Source organism: Danio rerio, chromosome 24, assembly GCF_049306965.1.
Source record: "Danio rerio strain Tuebingen ecotype United States chromosome 24, GRCz12tu, whole genome shotgun sequence".
NCBI classification, from domain to species: domain Eukaryota; kingdom Metazoa; phylum Chordata; class Actinopteri; order Cypriniformes; family Danionidae; genus Danio; species Danio rerio.
In genome coordinates this window covers 10,382,114-10,407,500 of record NC_133199.1, presented here as the reverse complement: position 1 = coordinate 10,407,500, position 25,387 = coordinate 10,382,114, and the positions used below count along the sequence as shown (strand labels likewise).

The 25,387-nt window shown below is 35.4% G+C and overlaps 2 protein-coding genes and 1 pseudogene across 17 annotated transcripts in view; all 3 read right to left on the bottom strand.

The window, feature by feature from the left end:
- pou6f2 (POU class 6 homeobox 2) overlaps window positions 1-13,866 on the bottom strand; it is a 232,807-nt gene extending 218,941 nt beyond the window's left edge. For 4 of the 15 annotated variants that reach the window (XM_073941589.1, XM_073941595.1, XM_073941591.1 and 1 more), the window contains exons 1-2: window positions 13,736-13,866; window positions 11,765-11,877 (exon numbers count right to left, since the gene is read on the bottom strand). The gene's annotated coding sequence lies outside the window, so the exon portion shown is untranslated. Of the gene's footprint in view, window positions 1-650; window positions 865-11,764; window positions 11,935-13,735 lie in introns of those variants that run through there. The other 11 variants (XM_068217160.2, XM_073941594.1, XM_068217161.2 and 8 more) reach the window with 3 other exon arrangements.
- A 4,282-nt stretch (window positions 13,867-18,148) lies between these two features.
- On the bottom strand, window positions 18,149-21,242 carry LOC100538156 (uncharacterized; annotated as a pseudogene).
- Window positions 21,243-21,373: 131 nt separating this feature from the next.
- si:ch211-146l10.8 lies at window positions 21,374-25,048 on the bottom strand. Of its 2 annotated transcripts, XM_073941587.1 has the most exons (4): window positions 24,929-25,048; window positions 24,804-24,859; window positions 23,662-24,732; window positions 21,374-23,592 (listed from the first exon to the last, which is right to left on the bottom strand). In XM_073941587.1, exons 1-4 carry the CDS (start codon window positions 24,970-24,972, stop codon window positions 22,256-22,258), a joined length of 2,508 nt encoding a protein of 835 aa, XP_073797688.1. In that variant the 5' UTR covers window positions 24,973-25,048; the 3' UTR covers window positions 21,374-22,255. The 2 variants fall into 2 exon arrangements, with proteins under 2 accessions (XP_073797688.1, XP_017209484.1); XM_017353995.4 differs by having other exon boundaries at window positions 21,374-24,732.
- Between the last annotated feature and the right edge of the window lie 339 nt (window positions 25,049-25,387).

Here is a 25,387-nt window from a genome sequence, read left to right as displayed (position 1 = left end):
AATCTAATGATTGTTACAATGAAAAGATCTATAAAAGTATATCTATGTCAATATAAAAGTAAAATCTCTTAGACTCCACACAAGAGTCAGAGAAAAATGCTAATTTTATAAGAAAATATCAAACGGCACTCAGAGGTTTTTGCATCTAAACTCTTTAGCTTTGAATGTTATCATTACAGTCAATACAATTACTTTTTATTTTATCTACATAAATATTCAAATCAATGTAAGTAAGAAACTTATTGTTATTGTGATGAATTTTTCCTTAAGTTGTACATTTACATGCAATAAAATTATTTAAATAAAGATTAGACACAACTTAAGCACAAACTTTAACAAACACGGAAATTAAAGATGCAAAATCTTCCAAGTGGCATCTGAAATCTTCTTCTAAAATAAGCATTTTTCTCAGCCTGCTATGTTCATGTTTATTTATTTTACTTTAAACGCAGTGAAAAGACTATATCCATCACCATATAAGTAAAAATACTGAACCTACACACCTAATATTAATTTTAGAAAAAAAAAATCCAGATGGAATTTAGAGTCTTTTGCATCTGAACTCTCCAAATATACAGCAGAACTTTAAATCAAAAGACAGAAAGAAGAAAGAGAAAGAAAAAAAAGTTCAAGGACAATGTGAAACTTACCAGAAGGTTGCTTCCAGATTACAGAGAAGAAGAAAAAAGGAAAAAATGTTTATGCTCCAATAATCTTACTTTGCTAAAATCCACGAGCAGTTAGAGCATGCCAGAGTGTGATGTGAGATCAGTCAGTGCATGCTTGTCACAAAGCCCAAAAACCAGTGTGGATAACGCAGATACATCAAGTGAGCACTGCTGGTGCAAGCCTGGGATTGCCTCTGGAGACTTGCTCGAGATGTCACCTCCACTCTCTCTCCCTCTCTCTCTCTCTTTCTCTCGCTCTCTCTCGTGTGCTTCAGAAGTACCTCCCCCCACCCCTTCTGATGATGAGACGCACAAACAAATGTGTAGACATGGGGAGGGCAAAAAATAATAATAATAAAAATCTGTTTCTCTCTTTTAATGCCCTCTATTTAAAAATGTGTCCAGGATGAGGCTCAGGTGATCTATTTGGCTTGACAATTTCACTGGGTGATTCGAGAACTGCAGATATATTTAGCATTTCAAAAAAAGCAAAAATAAATAAATAAATAAATAAAAACTGTTCATAAACAGCAATTCTTACTTAAAAATATTAATATTCATTATTAAATTAAAATTGGCAACTAAACAGTCAAATAAAACATTTTCAGTACACAATGATACATGAGAGAACAAATACACAATATTTGGTTTGATACAATTTCTTTATGTCGCCCCAACACAAATTGATTAGGTTAACTCAAAGAGTTTAAATGGATTGAGCTTAAAACAACTGAGTTGTCCTGAGCAAAAATGTGTTGTGTCAGCTCATTTTAAATAAGTAGTTTGAACAAGAATCAAACAATCTTTTTTAGTGCACTGACTAATACAGATGTCACAGTGTAAGTTATGATTAATAATGTTGCCCCAAATAACAAATTTAAGAGAATTTAACATAAATCAAGTTGTCCCATGAAAAATAAAAAAAATTGTATTGTTTTAGTTCATTTAAAAAAAAAAAAGGTTGTTTGAATAAGTAGCAAAAATATATACATTTTTTTAATCCACTAACTAATTATATCATTAAGAAATCATGATTTTTGCCTATACAAGACTTTTTTTATAGAAACTATTATATTGTTATGACTTGATCATATGTTATGATTGATTAATGTTGTACCTAAAAACAAACTTAAGAGAATTGAACATAAATTAAGTTATCTCATTTAAAATCTCAAGAATTGTGTTGTTTCAGCTCATTTTAAAAATGTAATTTGAACAAACAGCAAACAATATTTTTTTTTTGATCCAATAACTAATTATATCATCAAGAAATGATTTTGGCAGTTTAAGACTCTTTTTTTACAGGAAATATTGTATTGTTATGCAATACAATAAAGTCAGTGGACTTTTGAGAACACTGATTAATTCTGACATCAGTCAATCATAATTTTTGTCAATGTAAGACCTTATATAATCTTATGTTATGTTGATCTCATTTCAGCACAAACTGATTTAAAATAACAAATTGAAGTGGACTGAACACAAGTCAATTAAGTTGTCCCAAAAAAAATCTAAATAAAAATCCGTGTTATTTCATTTCATTTTAAATAAGTAGTTCGAACAAGCAGCAACACTCCTTTTTTTTAGACTAATATGGACATCAGCAAATCCCAATTTTGCCAATATAAGATTCTTTATTTACAGAAAATATTATATTGACATGGCATGATCCTATGTTGTGATTAATTAATATTGTCCCAAATAACAAGTTTTAATGGAATGAACCAAAATCATGTTTTCCCATGACAAAATCTTAAGGATTGTGTTGTGTCAGCTCATTTTAAAAAAAACTGTTTGAACAAACAGCAAAAAATTATATATAATCCACTAATTATATCATCAAGATATCATTGTATTGTTAAGGCATAATTTTATGTAATGATTCATTCATCTTGTCCCAAGTGGACTGAACATAAAACAATTAGCTTGTTCCAAAAAATCATCTCATGTACTATGAACAAGCAGCAAAAACTAATTCAGTCATATAGAATTCATGATTTTTAGCAACATAAGACTATTTTTAACTGAAAATATTGTATTGTTATAGCATTATCTTTTGAACTATTAAGTAACATATTTTATAAACAAATAAATTATTTAAAAATATTTAAAAGCTGAAAAAATTATTGCTTTGGACACCAAAAGTACCTGCAACTATAGAATCACCACCACCACCACCATCATAAGGCTTTTTTAATTCTCTTTATCCCCGGGCTGGTCAATCAATGGTAAGCCCGTGGGGTCTCTGTTAATGCGCTTATCAGATGGAGTGCATGAGAGTTTGATATGACACATGATAATCTATGAAAATGTTAATCAATAGGAATAGTTTAAGCTGTCATTGACGGTTTGGTCAATACTCGTATGCTTCGCAACAATGTCTCTTGTCATCGCTTCACTGGAGTTTTTCTCTGTGCACTTATGCACAAGCGACGCATCGATGTGACCCTCTTATTTCGGAATGACGAAGTCTGCATTCATTTAAGACACAACATCTATCCATTCGTTCCTCCCTCCCTCCCTCCCGTTCCTTCTCTCCCTTTGAGCCGCCTGATAGGTCCAGTGGAGGGCAAAATTAATACATAATTGAATTGTGAAGTCATCATAATAATCAATAGTTTTTTATTATTTATTCTTTACAGTCTGTTGACTGAACGAGAGCTGTGAAAGGCCGAGGGAGAAAGAGAGAGAGAGGGGGAGACAGAGAGACAGAGAGAGAGAAAGAGGGGGGACAGGCCTGAGAGGATGCAATACAATGTAATTTTCACTACGGGCTGCTGGAGAGGAGAGAGCACAATAAAACAGAAGAAAAAATTACAAGAAAGGGAATGAGGGACGAGAGAAAGGGAATAATGGGAATTTTTGTCCACGAGTTATAATCAGATTTTGATGTTTCGATAGAGCTAGTGCTGCAATGTATGTAGCTATGCGAATGCTTGGCAAAGTGTTTCTTGATTCTTGATAACAACTAAGTAGTTACGGTTTTGTAAAATAATTTAATATACAATGGCATTTTGTTTAAATGAATTCCTTTTTTTAAATAGTATTTTCGTTAGATAAGAATTCCGTTGGTGCACAAACTAACATTTTAAAGTTGACGAAGAGCTTCAAACATACAGTTAAAGTCAGAATTATTAGTCCCCCCTTAAATTATTAGCCCCGTTCATTTTTCCCCCAAGTCCTGTTTAACAGAGTGAAGATTTTTTTTCAACACATTTCTAAACATAGTAGTTTTGATAGCTAATTTCTAATAACTGATTTATTTTATCTTTGCCATGATGACAGTAAATAATATTTGACTAGATATTTTTCAAGACACTTCTATACAGCTTAAGTGACATTAAAAGGCTTAACTAATTATAGGTTAACTAGGCAGGACAGAGAATTACATTTCGAATCCTAATTTTTAGACATAACATATAATTTAAGATATATAGATATTGATATAATTTTTTTAAATATATATTTTTTTTCTTTGCCATCGCAGGAATAAATTACATTAATATATTTAAGTAGGAAATCTAAGACTTTATTCTTAAATAATATTTCAAATTCACATACACACACACACATATATATATATACATATATATATATATATATATATATATATATATATATATATATATATATATATATATATATATATATATACATATATATATATATATATATATATATATAGACTATCGAAAAAATGAGCTTAGAGGGGCTAATAATATTGTCATTAAAAACTGCTTTTAAAAATATATAAAACTGCTTTTATTCTTGCCGAAAAAAAAAAGACCTTCTTTAGAAGAAAAAATGTAAAAATTTCCTTGCTCTGTTAAACATCATTTGAGAAATATTTAAAAAAGATAAAAATTCAAAGGGGGACTAATAATTCTGACTTCAACTGTGTATGTATATATGTATAAAGTTATAGCAAATGCAGCTTTGATCTCGACATGGGCCGGTATATGTTTGCGAGGGTATGATGCTCTTGGATAAAATATCAAGGTTTCACAGTATTGTGATTACTGCACTAAAATAAGTTATTTTAAAATGTCTTAGTAAAAACCAACACATTTTCTCCCATTGAACACAATAAACAGTATTTCATTTTACAACTTGTCAATTCACAAATCGCATTGATAATATTTTGAACAGTAAACATGTCAGGCTAAATAATTCAAATACATCATGACTTCTGCTAGGTTCATTACTTTAAAAACAGATTGCTTTACAACTTATTTAAAAAACACACAAAAAGAAAACCCTTAAATATAACTTAGAAACGATATGGGAGATAATTTTAGCATTTTAAAGCCTTGACTTTTTCAAACCGCTGTAAACCTTGAAACCGTTATTGTCCCATACCTACTTTGGTAAGCATAAGATAATGTTTTACAGTCATTTTAAATTTACAGTCAGTTGAACGTATCATGTTGTCTATTTTGAATATTTAAGTGTCCAATGTTTGCTAATGTCAGAAACATCGCTGCTTCATTCAATCTTTTTTTTGTTCCTCAAAAAGAAAACATGATAAAATAATCATCATGTAAAGTCATCTAATTCAAAATCCCGCCTTCTCTCGCTCTCTCTTTTTCTCGCTCTCTCGCTCTCACAGTTAATTACACTAATGAAACAGGGACTCCCAGGGCAGTTCTTCATGCCGAAGAGCATATGTGAAGGGACCTGGGGAGTGTGTGTGCGCATGTCAATGTGTGTGTAGCGTATGCGTGTGTGTGTTTGGGATTGCCTTACTCCCTCTCGGCCACACAGGAGGAGAAACAAGAAAAAGCACTCGAGTTCCTCTCCCTCCCTTTCTCCTTTTGCCTACTCAGAGGGGCATTTCTGACCCCTTTTCCTCATAAGATATCCATGCTAATTGCTAATGGCCTTAGCTGCCAGGTTCTCTGCCGTCCCACGGGGAAAACAAAAAGGGTCCAAACACCACTGAATGGCCTTTTGATCAAATGTGCCATTCGCTGAGCAATGTTTTCCACAAATCTTCACTGTTTTTACACTTGCATAATTATTTGTGTATTTAAAAATAACAGTTATAACACTGCATTTGTAAACACTACTTAACTACACTGTAAAAATGCTGGGTTCCACACAATCCCTTCATGTTGTGCTAACACAAATTGTTTAAGTTAATTAAATTGTTTTTACAAAAAAAAAAAAAAAAAAAAAATATATATATATATATATATATATATATATATATATATATATATATATATATATATATATATATATATATATATATTAAAGGGCTAATAATTTTGACCTTAAACTATTTAAAAATATATAAATAATTAAAAAAACATTTTAACTGCTTTTTAACTGAAAATATAACAAGTAAGACGTTCCCTGGAAGAAAAAATATTATCTGATATACTGTGAAAATTTCCTTGCTCTGGTAAACATCATCTGGGAATCATTCAAAACAGAAACAAAAATTTAAGGGTGACTAATAATTCTGACTGTGTATATACGTCAACAGCATGGAGACTATATTTACTAAAATTCATAAGAATACACAACTATACTGGATATTTAGTTACTAAACAATGTGATCCAGAGAGGAAAGGTCAGAACATATTTCTACAGAAAAAAAATCTAAATGGATATTTTATTTAAAGTATTTTTATATGTAATGTATGAGGATTTCCCAGTACTGGGTGGCAGCTGGAATTGCATCCTCTGTGTAAAACAAACTGAATAAGTTTGTGGTTCATTCCACTGTCAATCCCATTATGTTTGAGAATAACCAAAATAATAATAATAATAATAAAAACTCATAATTCTGTTGTTTCAACTCATTTGAAATAAGTAATCTGAACAAGCAACAAAAGTAATTTTTAAGTGTAGTTATAATTAACAATGGAAAATATGTCTAGTGTTTATTAATCTTTATGTTATTCAATGGACTTGTAGTAACACAAACAAGCACTGAAAATGTGCATTTTAATAAATAATAATTATTTAATAAAAGATCTATAAATGTTGTCAGCAGTGTTGGGTTGGTTACTTTAAAAAAGTAATAGATTACAAATCACTGATTGTGATCTGGTTAAATTACTAATTACTTTATGTAAAAAGTAATCAGATTACTAACTACTTTATTTTGAAGTTACTTTTAAAACGCATAAAATATACCTATTCAAAATACAAAATAAACTGCAGCTCTATCAGTCATTTAATATTCACCGAAAAACATTAGAATGGGTTGATTACAGCAGCTTGACATATTCAAAAGACTTAAAGAGTTTGCCCAAAACCTAAAAAAAAAACCTAAACACTTGTTCCAAATCTGTTTGTCTTTTTTAACACAAAAGAAAAAAAAACTGGATACCTTTAACCACTGACATTCATAGTATAGTATAGTATAGTATAGTATAGTATAGTATAGTATAGTATAGTATAGTATAGTATAGTATAGTATAGTATAGTATAGTATAGTAGGCACAGCAGTGTTTGGGTGTTCCATATTTGTCTGAGGTAATTAGGCTGCATTTACACTGCAGATCTTGGTGGTCAAATCCGATTTTTTTTTAATGATCAGCTTACACCATCTTTTAAAAGTGACTCGTCTATGATTATTTGCATTTACACGGCAAAGGTGCATTAATGAGGAAAAAACGAGCGGGTGATGACTGACAGCTGATAATAAAAGAGCGCCCATTTCTCCATTCCTGTATTTTAATCTGTTCACAGCATTTCATTTTTTTATTCCTTTTCACGAGTTGTTCTACTATTTAATGACAGAAAAGTTCACATTTGGCCATCTTCTTTTAATCTTTTTAATCTTCTTTTTTTTAAACCAGTAGGCATCTTAATGTAATGTCCATGGCATGATTTATGCACAAGATGTATGCTTATGCTTGTACATCTAGTTTTATATTAGTTTATATTGAATTCGTGGCGGATATTCTGAACTCTCTCTCTCTCTCTCTCTCTCTCTCTCTCTCTCTCTCTCTCTCTCTCTCTCTCTTGTAATCATGCTTAAATACTTGTGTACATGACAATATAAAAGATTTTTAGGCCTCGTGTATGAGATTTAAGGTTTGGGACTCTGCTGAACTCTGTTCTGAAATGAAAGAGTCAAAGTTTATGTCATTTTCTTTAGTTTAATGGCACGCGACTCGCATTGACAGGTGAAAATCTGATCTACCTGCTCTTACTGCAGACACGATGGCACAGATCTGATTCATATCAGATAAATTTCCACATATGAACAAGGGCTGAATCTGATATGAATAAATCGTAACCCATGTGATTTTTTCTGCTTACCCGTACATGGGCCATATCCAATCTGTGCCACATGGGAGAAAAAAAAATTCGGAACTAAGTCACTTGAAGCACGCAATGTAAATGCTGCCTTAGTCTACCTAAATGTGTATATTCCAAAGCATAATGCTGAATGGTCAATTCTTGCCATGTGACTCCGGGTTTTCAACTGGGCTGCCTAGAAAATGTAAGCACTTAGAATTCGGCAAGGATTTTAAATCTAAGCCCTAGCCTGGCCCTGGCTCGAGACGCACAGGTTGTAGCCCGGCCATTTTTCAACTGCTTATCAAAGTTTTAGTCTGAGTCTGACCCGAAGCCCTTTTTTTTCACCAAACAGCTTGTTACAGCCATTAAAATACACTAGATTTGTATTTAATAGAAAGTTTTGTTTATCAGATTAATTTAGAAAAATGTTAGGAGTTTTTTTTTTGTATTTTTTTAAATGTAAGATATAGTTTAAGTGACATCGATATGCAAGCTGTATGTGGTCCACATTGGAGTTTACTCAATTTAACCCAAAGCAATATTTTACTTATAAAGGCTTAATAAAATCAAAGTAATGTCTGTATTTGCACTTGAAGAAGCAACTGCTTTCCATTTCCAAGCAACCATTTCAGCTCTTCAGTACATGATTATTAACTCATTTTGCAGCAGAAAATGTGATTTAAAACTCCAAAAACTATATTTGTAACACAAGTAACCAAGTACAATAATTTAAGTAACCTTAATCAGATTACACAAATCTAAAATGCATTCCCCAAAAATTTCATTAGAACAGAGAAAATGCAGAATATTGTGGAACGTGCTACACCCATCTCTGGTTGTCGGTTAATGTTAGCTACACTCAAAAATGATGACTGCTGTTTGTTCCAAGTTATTTAAAATGAGCTGAAACAACATCATCATTGAGGTTTTTTGGGTAAAATTTAATTAATTTATGTTCAATCCACATGTTCAATTCAGCTAACTTAATTCCCTCATGTTGTCCAAACACAAAACTGATAGTGCGGAACCCAGCGTTTTTTTTTTTTTTTGTTTTTTTTTTTACAGTTTGGTACATTAATGTTTAATGGAAACCCATTGTTATCTATAAAATACCAAAACAAAACAGCAATAAAAAAAGAATGACAGTATTAATAACAACATATTTAAAGGTCACATCGATACGCCAAAGAGAAAAATGATAATCTGTCTTTCAGAATGATTGTTTCCTTTGTTTTGGCTAATCAATATACACAAAAGGTACATCTAAATTAATATAAAAGCAAACGTAAATGTGTTTTTCTGTTCCTGCTGTAATGTTTAACACTGATGGTTAAAATTCAATTCTAAACTATAATTACTTTACATATTAATAAATATTTATAATTACAGTAGATAGATAGCAATTAGTAGTGCACATACAGTTTGTTACATGAATCGTGTACAACCTGTAACTGATTTTAGTCCAAAGCAAGTTCAAGGTAAATCTGTGTAAGCAGCTGCAAATCCTCTGAGTGTCCTTTAAGCTCTATTTAAACTCAGAGCAGTTTCCTTCAAAACCGGCTTTTGCTTTTGTGTTAAAGGTCTGTCTCCCCCATAGGGCTGGAAACATATCACCTCCCTCTGCAAGCCCAAAGGATCCTTCAGGGACAGGCTCAGGGTCCCTAAAGCTTATAAGTAGCATTTCTCAAATATAGCCTACAGTACATACTCTCATACATTTTAAAAAGATCTATATGTGAGACAGCGTTTAGAAAAAAAGATTTGCTTTATTACTTTTATTTTGCATCATGTTTCTTTTAAAAGCACAGGTCACCCAAAGTTCTGTCATCATTTACTCACACTTCACTTGTCACAAATCTGTTTTTTTTTTTTTTTCAACACAAAGGAGTTATTTCGAAAGATGTTAGAATCTGGTATCCATAACAATGAATTTTAATGGTTTTCAGCTTGAAACATACTTTAAAATATCTTCTTTGTAACTGTTTGATACCAAATATGTAACTTTATTTGTAGCTTTATTACTCGCGTATTACTATAATACCAAAGTCTGCAATTAACAACAGAGCATAAACTGCTAAAGAAGCAATTGCTTTTATTGTTATGGATATAATATTCAGTACTCAAATAAAAAAAGAGGCTTGAAAACGTTTGAAATGTGCATTAGAAAGGCTTTACATCAAATTTGAATTCAAATTGTTATTAAACTATGTTTGTACTCAAAAACAGTCTACACAGTTTACAATTAAACAACTAAAACATCACTAAGAGGTCAATGAAAATATAATGAATATATACTGCATGTAATATAATGCAAATGTTACAAGAAATGGTCAGTTTTGTATGACATTGTTTATGAACGGTTTAACTGACATATTTGTATTGACCTTATTCTAAAATGCGGAGTGCGCCTGTTTTCGCGATTGTCTTAGAACTTCCGTTTCAGTTGCCTATGGGAGAAATGACAAGGAATAATAAACGGCAAAAAACGGTCAAACTACTTGCTTTACAAACAAATGTTTGCATGACTATACAGACCAAGTAGAATAATATAACAAGGAAATATCAGTTTGCAACATCAAACAGCGAAACGAGCAGTTTTTAATGTCTAAAATTGAATGGAAGTGAATGAGACCGGAAGTCTCGTGCCAAAAAGATTCAAATAGCAGCGCCCGCTCGTCTGCGGAGAATAAGGTCAATAATTTAAACACTGATTTAATAATTACATGAGACGTAAGATGTCCATCTGAGTGTATTTTGAGCTATAACTGGTAAATTTGTAACAATACATTTTTATACGAATTTTATTAAGATTTAGAAATCAATAACTGATACATTGATCTTAAGGGTTTCTGGCACAATTTATTGCACAGCCTACTCCCAGATTTATTCAGCATAACTCGAAAATGGATAACCTACAAAAGAGCAAAATGGCTTTATATTAACAGTTTTTTTATATAATATATTTTAGGTTAAATTATTTGTTTGTAATAATGAACCCTTTATAAAGAGAATAAATCTATCAATTAAATTGAGTTAGAATGGATTTATTAAAAAAAATACTACTACTCATAATACACATTCATTGATTATTATTGTAATGAATTAATAATTGTAATGTATTAAACCACTTTTAATTATAATAAAACTATCTGACTTGTTATTTATACATTACTTCATTGCTAGTATGACTGTCATGCTGTTTATCTAGAAATATGTCTAGTTCTTGTATTCCCTCAGCTGTATTTTACATAATATTTCAAATCAATTCATTTACATAAGTGCACTCAATCTTGTTACATCTGTACAATTGAAATATTTATGTGGAATGACCCCTAATTGATTTTTATTTCCAGGAAAATTGATGCATGGCTGAATGTATGCTGCGTTTGTCAAAGCAACAGCCGGTTTCTCTGCGATGCTGCTCAGACGAATCTACTTAATTGACTGGGATCAGAGAACAGTGAGAAAAAGTGTCATAGCCCATCAAAGATGAGTGCTGGAGAAAGCTCTGATGCTTCAGACACTATCAGGCCCCCCTCAGATAAATATAAAGAGCCATTGATTGCTCAGAAGAGTGAGTTTGTGTGCATGGGGGTTTTTACTTCTTCTTTTTTTTTTCTTTTGCTACATCGATCTCAGAGCTGACCTTATGGTGCATCAAAGCCTACAGGAGCTAATCTTGCCTCTGTATTACGACCTGAGCAAGAAAAGATAGCGTTCGAAGCGGAAGGGGGTGAGACAGATTCAAAGGGAATACAGAGAAACTGGTGAGAGGAAGTAGAATTCAAGTGTGTTTGCTAGAGAGAGCATAAAGAGCAAGTCCAAATACTCACATGAGAAGCATCTACTCAAAGGTCTTCATCAGCATGCTCCCTTGGTCAGTCGCTGACGCTAACATCGTCTGGATTCTCATTGGCTGCAAGGCAGGGCAGGTCTCAGGGTTTGTCTGTTGTTTGACACTGATAAATAGTTTTTAATACCTTGCATTTCCAGGGTCTTCTGCCTAGCATGTATAGTGGACACAGATATGAGAGTGTATGAATACACACAGATCAAGGCACACAAGAATATTATCAATAAATGACTACAGCAGTGTGTTTATTAAACATTAAATAAATATTTAAACCAGTGTTTCTGCAGATTTCACCAAGTCAAAGTTTACACTTTTAAATGCCCCATTTACACGGGGCGTCAGTGTCAACGCTTCCTATTCACTTTGAATGGTTGACGTCAGGCATTGCTGAACTGCATTGTGGGTCCGTCGGCGTCACTTCAGTGACATTGCTTGTTGCAGAAGTTGGGAAATTCTCAACTTTTTAATCGTTAATGGAAGAGTCAGCCAATCAGATCGCTTAATGCAAATACCCTAGTTCATACAGTGTCCGATTGCGGACTAATTTAATTGGCTGACGCTGCTATGACGATCGCATCACTCCCAACTTCAGAAACGCCCTCGGTCAAGCGTTGACGGCAAAGTCCTGTGTGAATCGGGCATAAGACCACCAAGAATGAAATTTCAGATTTATATATAGCTAAAGACTTCATATTATTTAATGGCCCAGCAGAAAAAAATAAAATTACTTGCCCCATCAAAAAATGTATTTTAATTCATTGTTTCTTGGCATGGTATTTTTTTAGCACAAAATAAACTAATATATATGAGCAATTCCAGCGTTATGGACGTTTATATTTTTCAAAACAACTAACCACAGAGTTATGGGATCAGAAACATACAATTCTGTAAACATGTTCTGTACTTTAAATAAAGAAAAAATAAATGTGTTATGGATGTGACAAAAAAATCTGCAAGTTTACAGTATACAATATACTTAGTAGAAATTCTGTGAAACTGCTCAACCCAAAATAGATAATGCTAATCAAAAGTAGAGGAGTTCATTTGTATAGAACAAAATTATTGATTTTATTTAACATTTGTGCATTTATAAGGAAAAAGTGTCGTTAGAAATGTGACATCTCTCCTATACGGATTTGACAGATGTGAAATCGCCACTTGTGTGACTTTGGTAAATGAAATATAATAGGAGTATTTCTAAAGTACTTTAAAATACTTGTTTATGCAAAAAAAAAAAAAAAAAAAAAAAAAAACAGAAACAGTTTCTGTACTTTGTTGAAAACTTTTCATGATAAGATTAATTGCTCATATACACACACACACACACACACACACACACACACACATTATATATATATATATATATATATATATATATATATATATATATATATATATATATATATATATATATATATATATAGTGCAGATGTAAAGTGCCATCTCAAACTCTTCTTATATTAGCAATTTTCTCAGGTTTCTATATCTTGATTCAGTAATTTCACTTTTATAGAAAATAACATGTTATTTTCAGCACTTTTAACACGAAAAAAAAATGAACATTATTGTAATAGGCTTAAAAAAATGGTCATTGCAGAAGAAAATCCTGGATGACAGGTTTTTGCATCTGAGCTCTTCATATATCAAAGCAGAAAATAAGTATTTTTGTTAGTTATTGTGTACTATTGTGTATTGCAACATATCTATATTAATGCTCAAACATTAGAGGGATCTAAACAAACCTTTCACCACCCAAGAACACCCTAACAACAGCACAGAAAACCACTTAAATACATTCTGAACACCACAGCAACTGCGACCACCTAAGGCATCATTTTAGGGGGGCGTCGATTTACAAAGCCAATTTCAGTGTGTATCAACAAACACCCGTCGTGCGATCCTGCCATGACGCAAACTTTACGAATAAACCCTTATCTGGCGAGAAAGATACCAACCTGACAAGAATTTCCCCTTCTAATGTGTTTTCTCTGTTTTTTTTTTATCAGAATGTTCGAAGTCTGACTCGTCAACAAATGACTCCTTTGATTGTGTTTGAATCACGTGGGCAGCATAGGTGCGTTCGACATGAAGCACGGCTGCAGCCGGCAATCAACGAGATTAGCCGAGCGCAGGTGGGGGCGGAGTTGAAAAAGAGGCTGTCAGGTCGGGGTGTCAGCTCGTAGTTTGCTGCAAGACAGATCACATGGGAGATCAATGATTTATTTATTTATTGCAACAACAACAAAGTGTTACAGTACAAATAAAACGGAATAGTCCATGCAAACTATTGTTCATTATCAACAACAAGGGAATTATTTTGACGTAAGTAGCCTGTAACAAAAGTATAAGATATATAAGGGGAAAACAAGAGGGCACATGAAAAGGAAATGAATATTAATGAATATGCCTATTAAACAATCAATAAGCACAAAGTTTAAACATTAGTGTGTAGGCTGCTAGATATTGAATGGTATGTCAAAACTGTTTCAGCTCTTGTTTGAATATGCTAAAAATGGGTTTACATTTATAAAACTTTTTAATAAATAACACAAGGTTTACACAAAAACTTGAATTTTATATTTAACAAGGTGTCTGTTGATATATATGATAATGAAAGCATTCACATTAATCCAAAAAGGTTGAACAAAAGGACATTCCCAAACTAAGTGAGCTACTTTCAGTGGGAATTTCACAGAAAAAGCAAGTTATATCAATGTTACTTTTAAAATTCTGTATAATTGGCTTAACAGAATAACATTATTTTATTAGAATAATTAACCTACTACTTAATTACCTAACCTGATTAACTTAGTTAGGCCTTTAAATTGCACTTTAAGCTGAATGCTAGTATTAAAATGCTAGTTTCTTATGTTTAGAGATGTGTTGAAAGAAATCTTCTCTCCAATAAACAGAAACTGGGGCACAATATATAAGAATTACTGTTTTCCTCAATTGCTTCGGCACATTTTTCTACAGTCTTAACATTATCTAAACTGTAAGTGCAGATGGTGCAAACGGTTTGCTTGAACTTCACAACTGTAGTGCATGTCTGTAAAATTTAGTTATTCAAAGTGAGTTATTGGCATATTCCTATTAAATGACAACTTATTTACATTATTAGATATTTTTTATCAGTTGTTTACATTTTAATACTTTTTATTTTTAAAAAAATGTTACACACATACTTTTTGCTTTAAGCAAAAACTTTAAAGCTCAACATCTCAAAATCATTCAAAGCACAGATAGAACCTTATAATTCTAAGGTGACGATTTGTTAAGAAGAGTCAATTGTACATAAAAAAGGAACATGCATGTATTTTTGTATGAATGTATTACATGTAAAGTGCAATCTTGCTTATATTCCAATAACTGCGTTTCGTATTTATGTTACCACAAATACACTACAAAATAAACATCTAAAAAAAAAGAAAAAAAATAGACACGTCTTCCAATTGCTCTTCCACATGTTTCTGCAGTTCAGGATTGTAGAGGTAGTGATTGTGCTGTGGGCAATCCATATGCTCACAATCCTGATTAATTAACTAGATGATGCACATGATATTGCTAATGGAGGACCTTAACCAATTTAGCATACATTACAAGCTGATGTCAGTATCAGATATGTATGGTATAAACATGTTGTGGTATGGTATAAATATGTGATCAAGCAAAATGTTCAGAGATCTGGTTTCAAAAATGTAATTATTCTTTTCGAAATTTGAACCAAAGAAATTGAGAAAAACTGTCAAATTTAAAAGGAGGGCGACTGTATGTAAATATATATATATATATATATATATATATATATATATATATATATATATATATATATATATATATATATATATATATAATTTGTGCATGGGCATAGTTTTTTTTATTTTATTAAACTAGATTGAACTCACTATAATCTTGAAATAATCTCGAAAAAAATGGCTCATTTGAATTCTGCTGAAGGCATTCAGAATATGTGTGCTACCTGAATAATTACTAAAAGTCTTTGAGAATGGGTTTCTCAAGCCAAGTGGCGCATTAGACCAGGGGCTCATCTCCTGTTTCCAAATTCCATCACAAACTGCTTGAGAAACTGTTCTACTATAATTGATGATGAAAATAAATTATGTTAAATAAGATGTACTTGTGTTTACTGTTTATTCAGGTAAACATGAATTTTGAACTGAGGCCTACATAAGTTTGAAACAGCGATTTTTGATCACCTTAATCCGACTAAAGTCACAGCTGAACTAAACAGAAATGGAATTGAGACGTGGAGTATGCAGATATTAGTGGCATTATTGAAGTAAACACCGCATTAAAACTATAACTTTCATGTAAAATTTTTGCCATATTTTCCAACAAGATCCACACACTGTCTGTAAAGGACCGCACGCACACACACACATACACACATCGAAATGCGGAAGTTTTTTCTTTCCATTTGGTGTGCATTATTAAATTCCATAACACTTTTAGCAGTCCTTACTCCTTATTTTTTTCTAATACCCCAGTTTGTCACAGGGGCATAAATGAAATGTTCATGAGTGAATGTGAAACTGCCGAGCTTCAGTTAAAGTCACCCAAAATTACAGGAATTACAGTGCTTAAATGAAAGCACTTCACGTAAACACCTTTGCTATGTTATTGTCTATTATGGCAAATAACTAGATTACAGATGTCCATGTAAGCGTAGTCTAGTCAGTAATGTCTTCAAAGTAAGTGAAAGATCCAGAAGAGCATCCTGCTGATTTGATTCAGAAGGGCACCTTTTAGTCAGACAGATCACCGGGCAGGTATACATATGCTCAAAAATATCAAGGTGAAAGTCATCATAGCTTGCGTAGAATAGACCCAGCTCACAACCCAACTTTGAGAACAGATTAACGGCAATATTTTTTTTTTATCGTGCAATATATATATATATATATATATATATATATATATATATATATATATATATATATATATATATATATATATATATATATATACAGTGGGTACAGATAGTATCTTCACTCTTTGCTATATTGTAGCCATTTGGTTAAATCATTTAAGTTAATTTTTTATTAATGTACACACACATCCCATATTGACAGAAAAACAGAATTGTTGACATTTTTGCAGATTTATTAAAAAAAGAAAAACTTAAATATTACATGGTCCTAAGTATTCAGACTCTTTGCTCAGTATTTAGTAGAAGCACCCTTTTGATCTAGTACAGCCATGTTTTTAAATTTTTTTTTTTGGAAAAGATGCAAGTTTATCACTCCTGGCTTCGGGGATCTTCTGCCTTTCCTTTTGGTGGATCCTCCCCAGTTCTGTCAGGTTAAATCATAAACATTGGTGGACAACCATTTTTAGGTCTCTTCAGAGATGCTCAATTGGGTTTAAGTCAGGGCTCTGGCTGGGCCATTCAAGAACAGTCACAGAGTTATTGTGAAACAACTCCTTTGTTATTTTAGCTGTGTGCTTAGGGTCATTGTCTCATTGGAAGGTAAACCTTAAGGCCCAGTCTGAGGTCCTGACCACTCTGGAGAAGGTTTTCATCCAGGATATCCTTGTATTTAGCGGCATTTTTATTTCCCCCGATTGAAACCAGTCGTCCTGACCCTGCAGCTGAAAACCACAGCTTGATGCTGCCACAACCATGTTTCACTGGTGTGACTGTATTGGGCAGGTGATGAACAGTGCCTGGTTTCTCCACACAAACCGCTTAGAATTAAGGCCAAAGGTTCTATCTTGGCCTCATCAGACCAGAGAATCTTATTTCTCACCATCTTAAAATCCTTCAGTTTTTTTTTTTTTAGCAAACTCCATGCGGAACTCATGTGTCAGGCCATAAAGCCATACAGCCCTGACTGTTGAAGGGTTGAAGTAATGATTGACTTTCTAGAACTTTCTCATATTTGTTGACTGCATCTCTGGAGCTCAGCCATAGTGATCTTTGGGTTCTTCTTTACCTCTCTTACCAAGGTTCTTCTGACCTGATAGGTCAATTTGGCCATATGGCCAAACGCTGCGTATGCACAAAAACTTTGCGTACGCCAGGTTTCATGCTCTTGTTGGATTTACTAACGATGTAATGAACGTGAGAATATGCGTTGTTCCACGCCAACTTCATGTCTGGAGGACATGCTGTTCTTGTGTGTGTGTTTTACTTTCATTGGCGACCCCTATAGGCAATCATGTTAAATTGCACACTACAAAGTATCTTTGAGCCGTGTAATGGCAGCTGTATAGGTTCATCAGCATGTCTAGCAGGTATATAAGGTTTCAATACCATGCAGTTGACCAGCCAAACATTAAAAAATTTGAGCGGTCGCTGGTTTTCCCAATGTAATCGCAGCGATCAACTGCATGCACATGGCTATAAAGGTGCCACCTGAAGACAAATTTGTATACGTGAATCAAAAACATTTCCATTCAATAAATGTGCAAATAATATATGATGCACACACTTGTTAATGATTCCTACTTGTCTTCCTCGTGATGAATAGTAGCCAAAATCTGATATGTAGCAGGGGAAAAAAAGAAGAACGTCTTCATCAGACGCTGGATTTGAACCGAGTTCATGCTCGAACGTGTCAACATGTTGCCATGCGTATATATATATATATATATATATATATATATATATATATATATATATATATATATATCTCAGCGTCTGAACTTGAGCAGATAATGCTTAGACTTATTTTTAAACCCAGAACTTACTTTCACTTGTACATTCAGCAGGATTAATTGTGGTATTGTGTAATATAATGAATATGTATTAACATCAGAAAGCAAACAAGTAAATACATAGGACTTACCTTGCTGCAACAGCTTGAGAAACTTGTGGGATGAATATTTACTGCTAAGTAGGTCTAGGAGCATTTTGATCTGTGACAGACTGATGATTCACCTGTACTGGAATTAGAAGTTCAGGTAGCAAGGATTGCAACACATACTTGTAGTCTGAAACTATTGGTCAGCTCCAAGCTTGGGAACTTGATGTAAACTGGTAACTTGATGGCACAACCACTGAAGAGGGAAGACGGTCTCATAACTTGACATTCGTGGTGGCTGGTGAGCAGTATTTCAGGCTGGGAAACAAACTGTCCTGGAACAGAAGACACCTTACTAGAAAGAACTTGTGCCTCAAAGCTGGAAGTCTCCACTTTCTTAGACTTGACTAGGGGCCAAAACACATCCTGCCATAGCTTGGCAGGAGACTGGTAGCCAGGCTGCTGCAAATGTCTTGATGGATGACCAGTGGTCTGAGATATAAAACTATAAATCAATGGTCCAGGCTTAGCATATGACAAATAGTTTGGTTGGATCTCTAGCGCAGCTGGCTGTTCGCTTTGAAGCGCTACTGACAGTAAGCTAGGATTTCCAGGCAGATGTGCTGGTTTGAAAGTGTGAAGGGGCTGGGAGGGTTAGGGTCCACAGGAATACCGATCACTGGGCAGAACAACAAGCTTGGTATTGAATAACTAAGTGTAGATGGAGACTGATACCTCCACTGGTAACTGAGCTGAGGTAGTGTATGGTATGAATACAGTTTGGAGCCAATCTGATGAATCCTATGGAATGGCACTGACTTGAAAAGCGATGCCTATTATGCTTGACAACATACTTGCAGTTGGATTGTGCTGCTTAAAGATGGCTTGGCAATATTGATAAACTAGGTTGTGAAGCTTTCAAAGACTTTGAAGAGCTGATGGGCAGCACAGTGGTGCAGTGAGTAGCACAATCACCTCACAGCAAAATGGGCACTGGTTTCAGCCCTGGCTGGGTCAGTTGGCGTTTCTGTGTGGAGTTTGCATGTTCTCCCGGTGTTTGTGTTCGTTTCCTTCGGGTGCTCAGGTTTGCCCCACAGTTCAAAGACATGCGGTACAGGTGATTTGAATGAGGTAAATTGTCTGTAGTGTATGTGAGTGTGTGCAAGAGTTTTTTTTCCAGTCTTGGATTGCAGCTGAAAGGGCATCCGCTGCATAAAACATGTGCTGGATAATTTGTCAGTTCATTACACTGTGGCAACCCCAGATTAATGAAGGGACTAAGCTAAAAAGAGAATGAATGAATGAATAAATGAAGAGCTGATATTTGCATTATGAACTGGCCTTTCAGGGGCTTAGGCCGTACTCACACTAGGTACAGTTGCCTCGAACCGGGCCAAAGCACGCTTGTCCCCCCTCCCGTCTCCCCCGACGGCCCGCGCTCACACCCCAAATGGGCCTCGGCACGCTTACGTCATTGCTGCTGCGCTGTTCAGTGAGAAGCGCTCTCACTCAGCAGCACAGTGGAGATTTCTCTAGTTATATCGTTTCAGTCGTTTGTTATGCAGTGACATGCAGTCAAATATTTCACCAAACAGTCCTTAGGAATGCGGTGACATGCAGTCAGATATTTCGCTGAACAGATGCGCCAATTTTGGCACTCAAAAACAATCATAAAGCTCTCGTGCTGCAGGAATGAGGAGGTCTGGTGAAGCCGTGCAGCTGTCGTGCAGTGAGGAGTTCTCGTTTTTAATACACTACAGCAGTTTGCGTTCACTGAACAGTAAGAATGATTAATAAATCCATATGAAACAGTCCCGTAACAGTCACGTCTCGCTTTCAGTTTCGGCTTTGGCGCGTTTTGCACTCACACACAAGCGTACCGCGCCAAAGCCCAAGTGAACCGCGCTCAGACCCACCTCTTCCAACTTGGCCAGGCCCGGCCAAGTGAACCGTGCTTGAGCCCGATTCAGTGCACTCACACTTCTCAAACGATCCGGGAAACGGGCCTGGGCACGGTATGGATGGCATAGTGTGAGTAGGCCCTTAAACTACTAAACTGCACTGCAGACTGGAAGCTAGTCTAAGATTTTTGTTGGCCACTGGGCAGGGATAACTACAGAGGGCTAGACTGGGTCATGGTTCCAGAACTTGCTGGTTGCTCACAGCTGGACTGGGAAATAGTCTCTACTGACTGTGGGCTGTTGGGCTTTGTCACAGACACACTGCTGGTTTGCAGTGGAATTTTAGGAATTGGCTGCACTGACTTAAAAAAAAAAGAACAAATGCTTTGCTTCAAAGGTGTCAAGACAGAAGAACTGAGGACTTCAGAGCCTTGGACACTAGTTGACTGATTTAAATCATACCTGGACATACTCGCTGCATTTACAAAAGAACCATAAATAAGAATACAACTTCCAGCTGAATTAACATGAAATCCTTGAAGGTGGCTTCTAGAACAAAAATCAGAGCCTGTTTTTTCAGTTATCATGGGAGTGCCTGAAGAGCCAGCCTGAGAACTGTGGCTTCCAGTGTTATCAGCAGCACAGTAAGTTGTATACTTGCTGACTGGTCCAGCTACATCAGTTAAGCTATATCAGTTATAGATACTCTCAGTTGTTGCATGAATTGACTGAAATTATTAGATCCAGGATAGCCTCTACTGCAGTCAGGGTTAAATGCATAAACTTCATTTTAAAAAGATAACAAAAGTTATACGAAGCAAGATAATTAAAAAAAATAGATAAATCTTAATTTGAGGAACGAATTTATCTAAATATGCTTTTTATGTTTTGGAAAAGAGAGACATACTGTAAATTTAAATATAAAAGTACACTTTGATCAAAGTAAATTGTGCAAATGATTTAAATATAGTTTATATTATAAGTCTATTTGTGAATTGCATGCAAGGCAGTAATTTAAGTTCAAAAGTGAGGAAATATTCTGCAGACACATTGTTATGGTAAAAGTTGCTTCTACTGAATGAGTGTTCTGCTAAATTCCTGTATGCTGCTTTATGGATTTCGAACCCTGTTTGCAACATGTCTAAAAAAAAAGAAAGGCAAATATTATTAGGCAATATATTTTGTTAGGTTAGTGTGGTCAGCGGGAAGGGAAAAGCAACTGCTCAGCACTGATACCGTTCACCTGAATTAAGAGACATCCATAATTCAGTGCTACAAAATGTGATTATACTGCAGAAACAATAAGTCAATCCACAGTTTAATAGACACATACTGTACATAATAGGAATTTCTCAACTTCAATAGGATAGTAGAGGAAGACACAGGAATGAATGGAAAGGACCAGCAAATTACATCAAGTCAGACATTATACTGGGGTCACCATGACCACCTTAGCACTACAAGTAAATGAGTGCACTTAACCACTAGGCTTTTGGCACAGATGATAACATGGTTACTTTAAAATGTACAGTTCAGTGTTCTTGGAAGTAAGACCCTGTTTGTTTACATGCAATGTAAAATTAAGACAACTTGTGAAGATTTGTTATATCCTGCTTGGACAATACAAATGAAAGTTAAAAGTAGTGTTACTGTAAAACTGCTCAAGACCAATTTCCCCAACCTCATTTTTGCAGATACAGTTAAAAAAAATAAATAAAAATAAATACTGAACTTGTCAAATACAAAAATTTTTTTATTTTTCATCAGAAAGTAAACATTAATCAGGAAAATTGCAAACAACACCTAAGACTTTACTTGTTGCAACAGCTTGAGCAACTTCTGTGATGGATGCCTGCTGCCTTCAACAGGGCCAGGAGCATTTTGATCCGTGACAGACTGATAAGTCAACTGTGCTTGAATTGGAAGTTCAGGCTGCACAGACTCGAAGTTTGAAACTATTGGGTTACTCCAGGCTTGGGAACTTGTAGACTGGTAACTTGATGGCACAACCACTGAAGTAGTCTGTAATACAGGCTGCAAAACAGTCCCAGAACTTGACAGAACTTGAGGTTGGTAGCTGGACCCAACATGGTGTTTACCTTTGTGGTGCTTGAGAGGAGTCAGTCCACTGGGCTGGGCCACAAAAACAGAATGTCTATCAACTGGTTGCACATTTGACTGGGAAACCAATTGGCTTGCCTGCACTGGCACAGCTAGGGAAGAGGTAGACTGAGCAAGAGACAGACCAACTGGCAGAATTTGAGACTGGGAAACAAACTGTCCTGAAACTGAAGATACATGGCTAGGTAGTACTTGTGCCTCAAAACCAGAAGGTTTCAGTTTGTCAGGCTTGACTACGGGCCAAAACACATCTTGCAACGGCTTGGTTGGTTGCTGGGAGCCAGGCTGCTGCAATGGTCTTGAAGGATGACCAGTGGGCTGAGATACAAAACTAGAAGTCACTGGTCCAGGCTTGACAAGAGACAAATCACTTGATTGGATCTCTAGCTCAACTGGTTGTTCGTTTTTAAGCACTACAGACTGCAAGACAGGATGTTCACGCAGATGTGCTGGTTTGAAAGTAGATGCGAGAGAACTGAGAGGGTTCAGGTCCATTGGAATCGGATCACTTGGCAGAACCACAGGCTTGAAATCCTGAGCTAGGGTTGGAAGACTAGGTGTAGATGGAGACGGATGCCTCCGCTGGTAACTGTGCTGTGGTAACTCATGGCATGAATAAAGTTTGGAGCCAATTTGATGAATCTCATGGGACTGCACTGGGTTGAAAAGGGTTTGCCCATTCTGCTTGGCAACATACTCGTAGCTGGATTGTGCTTCTTGCAGATGGCTTGGTTGGGCTACAGGTAGGCTTACCTGTGCTGGCTGTTGGACACCTAGTTGTGCCACCAACTGGTAGCTAGTTTGTGCTGGTTTTTGAAGAGCAAGTGGCGCTGCAGAAAAGCTAATCTTTGGTGGCTCTTGAACATTGGGCTTGGCTACCAACTGGTATCTTGTTGGTCCTGGCTGTTGGGAGTGAGACTGAGCCTCTGGCTGGTAGCTGGCTTGTACTGGCAGTTGTAGAGATGGTTGAGACACAGACTGGTAGCTGGTTTGTGCTGGCATCTGGCTACTGGACTGACCTACAGAAGTAAATCTTAGTGTCTGGTGAGGACTAGTATTGAAAGGCTTAGACCCAAAGTGATGTTTACCCTTGTGGTGCTTGGGAGGCTGCAGTCCATTGGGTTGAGCCACAAAAACATAACTTGCATCTACTGGTTGTACATTTGGCGTTGAGACAGATTGGCCTGCCTGTATTAGCTGCTGGCTGGAGGCTTGGGACACAGAGGTGTCAACTGCCTGTTGAATTAGCGGACTACTGGGCTGGACCACAGAGAGGTCAATGACACTGGGAGATTGTATGATGCCTGGTTGATTTACAGTTTGGCCACTGGACTGGGCTGATTGGCTCACGAGTTCATAGCTAGCCACAGCTAGGCTGCTTGGTACACTGCCATACTGCGATATTGATAAACTAGGTTTTGAAGCTTGCAAAGGCTTTAAAAAGCTGGTTGCCACATTATGAACTGGCCAGGAACCAGAGTGATGGGGTTTACCTTTCAGAGGCTTGAGGGGCCATCTATCAGACTGCACTGCAGACTGGAGGCTAGTCTGAGACATTGGTTTACCACTGGATAGAGAGAATTGCTGAGGGCTGGACTGGGACACTGTTCCAGAGCTCACTGGTTGCTCACTGCTGGACTGGGAAATGGTCTGCACAATTTGTTGGCTACTGGGCTTTGCCACAGACATACTGTTAATTCGAAGTGGAATTGAGGAAACTACCTGTACTGGCTTAGGCTTAGAAACAGAATAACTGCTTTGTTGCAATGGGGTCAAGTCCGAAGAACTGATTACTTCAGAGACTTGGAGATTAGTTGACTGACTTGAATCATACCCAGACACACCCATATTCACTGGATTTCTCACAGAACCATAAACAAGACTACCACTCGCAGCTGAACCAACTTGAAATCCTGGTTGGCTTGTAGCATGAGATTCAGAGTCTGGTTTATTACTTGTCACTGGAGTGCCTGAAGAGCCAGTCTGAGATCTGTAGCTACCAGCATCATAGCCCCATTTAACTGTATCCTTCCTGACTGGTCCAAGTACATCAGTTAGTCCATAAAAGCTATAGAGGCTTTGTTTCACTTCCTGCATGAATGGACTGGAATTTTCAGATCTAGGATTCCCTCCACTGCTGCCAGGGCTGTATGTATAAACTACAAGAAAACGCAATTAAAATTAGATGCTAGATTTAAATAAATTAAAACAAATAAGTAAATAAACTTACTAGTTGCAGTGTCATAATCACATGTGCCAAGGGCTAAAAGTACTGCTAAAGAAACACTATAAGGGAAGAACAGTCATTTTAAATAAATGGTAGAACACACAAAGAACACAAACAAAGCAACATACCTTAAAATCCACATAGTTTTAACACCCATAGTTTTAACACCCATAGTCAAATCAACTATACACTACTCTCAACACAAAAACTACAAAATAAACAGAAAAAGCTTTCACCAAACCATACATAAAAACTACTTCTGATCTGGCCTTATATATAGTGTGTGACTTCCAATCAGTTTGCTAGATTATTGCCTCAGACCAATCGGTTGTCTAAATGGGCCGGTTAATGGATCATCATGAGTTTCAGGTGTCAATTGTTGCACGTTATTTTCATGGTACGTCATTTCAACAATACATTTATCCAAACAAATTAGATTGTCATGTCTTGGAAAAGAGATATACATATTCTTAAATGAAATTGTATACTTTCTTGATTCAATAAAAAAGTACAAAGAAAAAAAAATATTTTGCCTAATAAATAAATTAAATATATAATTTTTTTCTGGTTTGGTAAACATTAAGCTG

Bases quoted from the DNA above. Each gene is read 5' to 3' on its own strand.
- si:ch211-146l10.8 (XM_017353995.4), bottom strand. From the start codon at position 24,972: ATGGGTGTTAAAACTATGGGTGTTAAAACTATGTGGATTTTAAG. The intron at 24,860-24,928 runs GTATGTTGCTTT...CTTCCCTTATAG, and splicing joins AAAACTATGTGGATTTTAAG to TGTTTCTTTAGCAGTACTTT. The intron at 24,733-24,803 runs GTAAGTTTATTT...GTTTTCTTGTAG, and splicing joins TGATTATGACACTGCAACTA to TTTATACATACAGCCCTGGC.